The sequence below is a fragment of the Daucus carota genome, chromosome 7, assembly GCF_001625215.2.
Source record: "Daucus carota subsp. sativus chromosome 7, DH1 v3.0, whole genome shotgun sequence".
Taxonomy (NCBI): domain Eukaryota; kingdom Viridiplantae; phylum Streptophyta; class Magnoliopsida; order Apiales; family Apiaceae; genus Daucus; species Daucus carota.
The window spans coordinates 2,793,655-2,798,163 of NC_030387.2; the positions used below are offsets into that span (position 1 = coordinate 2,793,655).

At 35.6% G+C, this 4,509-nt stretch overlaps 1 protein-coding gene across 1 annotated transcript; it reads left to right on the forward strand.

Moving 5' to 3' along the window:
• LOC108195298 (nudix hydrolase 18, mitochondrial) lies at window positions 1-1,823 on the forward strand. The gene is made up of 5 exons (XM_017362253.2): window positions 1-261; window positions 628-748; window positions 868-951; window positions 1,074-1,202; window positions 1,466-1,823. Exons 1-5 carry the CDS (start codon window positions 191-193, stop codon window positions 1,589-1,591), a joined length of 531 nt encoding a protein of 176 aa, XP_017217742.1. The 5' UTR covers window positions 1-190; the 3' UTR covers window positions 1,592-1,823.
• Window positions 1,824-4,509: the final 2,686 nt, after the last annotated feature.

A 4,509-nucleotide genomic window follows, 5' to 3' on the forward strand; every position in this document is an offset into this window, starting at 1 on the left:
AACACACTTACTCTACATATATATAGAGAAATAGTCTATCTCGCAGAGCTGAGAGTTTTTAGATTTTCGGTTATTTCAGTTCGGTTTAATCTTTTCAGATTCAATCTGTGAGCTTCGTTCAAGGTTCACGTACACACGGATCATTCCATCGGCTGGGATCTCGTTGAGTTTAATTCAATTTTAACGAAAAATGGTGTGTTTAGTTTCTCGCACGGGAAGGCATTTGCAGAAATACAGCATGGGCCGCCGCCTAGTTGTTGGGTGAGTACATGTTTATCTCTATTTTATGATCGATCTCTGCTAGCGTTCTTCATCAGTCTCGGTCTTTTTTCTGAACAAATTGGCTTATAAACTAACAAATTATATGTTCTGATAATAATTTTGGTCGAGGTGAGCAAGAGCTGAATCCGAATAATACCTGAACTATCCAACTGTATTCTGATTATTTTCGGTCTTGATTAATATTCCTCGATCCTATTGTTTCGAGGGAAGCCTTTGAATAATCACTGGAGTTATGTATGATAAGAGCTTTTGTTCTTATATTGCGACATTGCTATCTTTAGCTACTACTTACAATATGATATGAAATATATTTCATTAACTTTGTTACACATTAAAACTGTGCAGATGTATTCCATATCGATATAAAATTGGGAAAGACGGCAATACGGTTATCGACGATGATGATCATGAACTGGAAGTACTTGTGGTCAGTTCACAGAAGGGCCAAAAAATGATGTTCCCAAAGGTAATCAGCCAGAAATCCTAAAAATTGAACTGCCATTAGAATTGCTAATTACATTATATTGTATTTGATCAAGTTACTTAAGTAGTGATTTGACATTATACGTCGTTAACAATGTGCAGGGGGGTTGGGAACTTGATGAATCAGTAGAAGAAGCAGCCTGTCGGGAATCACTTGAAGAAGCCGGGGTTCTTGGCAATGTCGAAGTGAGTACTATTTCACTCTACAATGTTGGGCTTGCTCTCACTCATCACTCATCAGCATCAACTGAACATTCTTGTTTACATAAATATTGATCTAACTGCGATGAAATTATTTGTACATGCAGAATGAACTAGGGACATGGTGTTACAAAAGCAAAAGCAGTGAAATATACCATGAGGGCTACATGTTCCCTTTACTTGTCACCGAACAACTCGAACTCTGGCCAGAAAAAAACTTGCGCCAAAGAGTATGGGTACGGACGTTGCATCGCTTCATATCTTTATCATATCATAAATTAATAATCAACTAAATAATCACAAAATGGAGAACTAAGTAATTGAAGTTCTCAATACAAGAAAAACGGCTATTTTTGACCGTCAGATTCTGGTTGAAAATAGTTAACGGTTGAAAAAAACGATTGAAAATACCGGTTTTTCTTGTAATGTCAGGCAATATAAAAGAAATGCTCTAAGGATTATCCATTTCTTACGAAACGTTTATCTATATTTCTTGCAGATGAGTGTGGATGAAGCTAGAGAAGCTTGTGAGCATTCTTTATGGATGAGGGAAGCCCTAGACATATTGGTTGAAAGGCTAAGTTCGTCCTCAAGCAAAAAGGAGAGGACATGTCACCCATTGTAATATATTAACTGAAACTGGATCTCTTTGTGCATTTTCCAAATTTTGTACCACTATACAGTAGTATTAGTATATATATATAGTAGGAGGTATTCAGCCAGAGATATGTAACACAGCTGATTAAAGAGGGACTGATTGACATACCAAAGCCTGGTAAATTAATCACTGTATTTTAGTGATATTCTTTGATTTGTTGATCGGTAAAGTACATGTGCATTCTTTTTTTTCCTTTCAATTTTTCGAGGTTATATACATGAAAAGAAAAGAGACTATAAAATTTGATCATTTGAGTACACTTCTAAAAGACTATTTGGAGAACCGACATGCAGCAAAGTTGTAGTGTGTATGTACCTATCATTTAACTGCAACAGTGGGTTACGAAATTTAACTGCACCATTGTAAAAGGGCCAACCCCCGGACCACAATTGAATAAGTTTTTATTTTGCAAGGTCGTCTCAGAGGTTAATACGTATGATGACGGCTAAAATGAATAAATGATGATGTACAATTTTAGTTTAAGACTAATATATACTCCCATGATATTATATATAATAATAGTTTAGTTTATGATCAATATATACTCCCATGATATATATAATTATATCTAAGGGTTTTATTGGTTTGATCAATATAATCGATGAAATATCCATGATTGAAGTTATATTTAATGTTTAGAAGTGCTACCTAGATACTTAGAAATTCTTAACACAAACGGTAAGGATAAGCTGTTTTTGAATTATAAGTCAATAATTTGGGCTTTTAATCCCTGTCAAACACCACCTGAATATCTCACCCCATACGTAATCACGATCTTCAAAATGTATATATACAATATTATAGAATTCAGAATATGAACCATCAAACCAGCTAAACTGGAGGCTACAAACATTGTCGTAGGTGATGGCCATGCAGGCTGCGCTGTTTCTCTGAGGAACCTTCGTCCAGGCTTATATATATGTTGGAGATCCAACAACTAGTGCTTTTGTGGAGCAAAAATTCAATATGAACTAAGTTGATTATAAAAGAACAGGCTTCTTTCCCCTCAACGATCCCGGTCATGGACCAGTAATAGTATAAGGAAAATGCTTGGTGCACATAATTGTGTACAAAAACATGTACATAATGACATGTGGCGGATTTTAATTGGATGGCCCCCTGGATTTACACCAACCACCCCAATTAAAACCCACCACATCACTTGCCACATCACTATGTACAAATTTTCTGTACACAATTTTCTGTACTCATAGTATAAACTAGTGATAGATTGCTTGAATAGGTTTGCGGGAGCCTAATTGATCTAGAAAGACTAGATTAGAAATTGTCTGACGTAGTTAATGATGCTAGGTTGACGACACAGACGACCCTGGGCGCGCATTGCAACTAGTTTCAAATTCCCATAATTAACTAGGAAAAATTAAGCTGATAGATAACTTTCCTCGAATCATATATAAGCTGTACTAGGTTTGTTTTTTGGTTATAACCGATGCATAGTTAACTCCATTAGTGATAGTATGTCAACTTTTGATGTCTGTTCTAATATTCGTCGATTAATCACTATTAATCATCGATTAATTTCTGTTTCGTAACTCGCTGAACTGATTAAATATATGATTGTTTCATTAATATCCAATTAATTCCCGATCAGTCTAATTAATCTCTGATCAATCTTTGTTCCGTAACGTCACCAATTAAGTCTGAATTCCGTTTTTTACCATACTGCTTTTGATAGATACCGGAGCTCAGGCAGACAAAGCAGGATATATTCCTAAACTTTCCCGTCGGAAAAGATATTCGGTATTACTAATATCTTAAGTATTTAATGTATACAAGTAAACAAAAATTCCTTTAATAGAGAAATGCATTTGATTATGTAGCTACATGTCTAGACACTAGCCAGATATGTCCCAGCATACAGTTTATATCCCGGCGCCCAATCCACGACGAGACAGAAACCTATATGATAATGGAAATATTCAAATCACACATGTCTTCGAAATCCTTTTCTTTCTTGTATCATTGCAGTAGTTTCATTGGTAGCCAGTCAAATTAGTAGCCAGTCAAATTAGCTAAAAGGATTTTTTTAAGTCAAACAAGTTATATAGTTACTGTGCCTGGACATATATATGAACTTATATAAATATATATTAAACTGAAATAAAGGAACTTAACGATTTGTGTTGTTTGTTTGCGGCGGTTACATGCATCCGTATTACCCAATAATATTATTGATCATGAGTATCGTAGAAGACGTGAGAGGAATGAACTCTACGTTGAGAATAGAATTTTTCAATTTTTATAGTTTCTATGCATACTTTTACGTTCTCCGATCGATCCCGAACAAAGTCAATTTGTACGTCAGATTAGATTAGTATATTAGATCGAAAATGCTCCGGCCAATTCAAATATAATGACGAAACCTTACTTGCCGAAGTTTACACGAGGGTTCCGATTCGAATAAAAAACACAGCTACCTAGAAAATTCAATTCTTTGTATTACGTACATTACATGTATGAATGATGTATCGGAATTAGCTAGCTAATACAATGTACTTGGGATGCTAAAACATTTCTGAGTTATTCAGAGGATTTTAAAAGTAGCTTACCAGCTTTCAGTCTAAGACAAACCCTAAAACTTCATATTCCACGAGCACATGCATCCACGAGACCACGAGAGAGGACTGGTTCATATAGACACTTCATTATTCCAACCTGCATGTTTGATCATGCATTTGTCATTAATCTTAGAGCTGTTCGCGAACAAGTTCGAACTCGGCTCGATAAAAGCTCGGTTCATTAAGATCTTGAGCTCGAACTCGAGCACATGAATGTGTTTGTTAAGAAAATGAGCTCGAGCCGAGCTTTTAATATGTTCGGCTCGAACTCATTCGGCTAAAGCTCGGCTCGTTAAAATTCGAAAA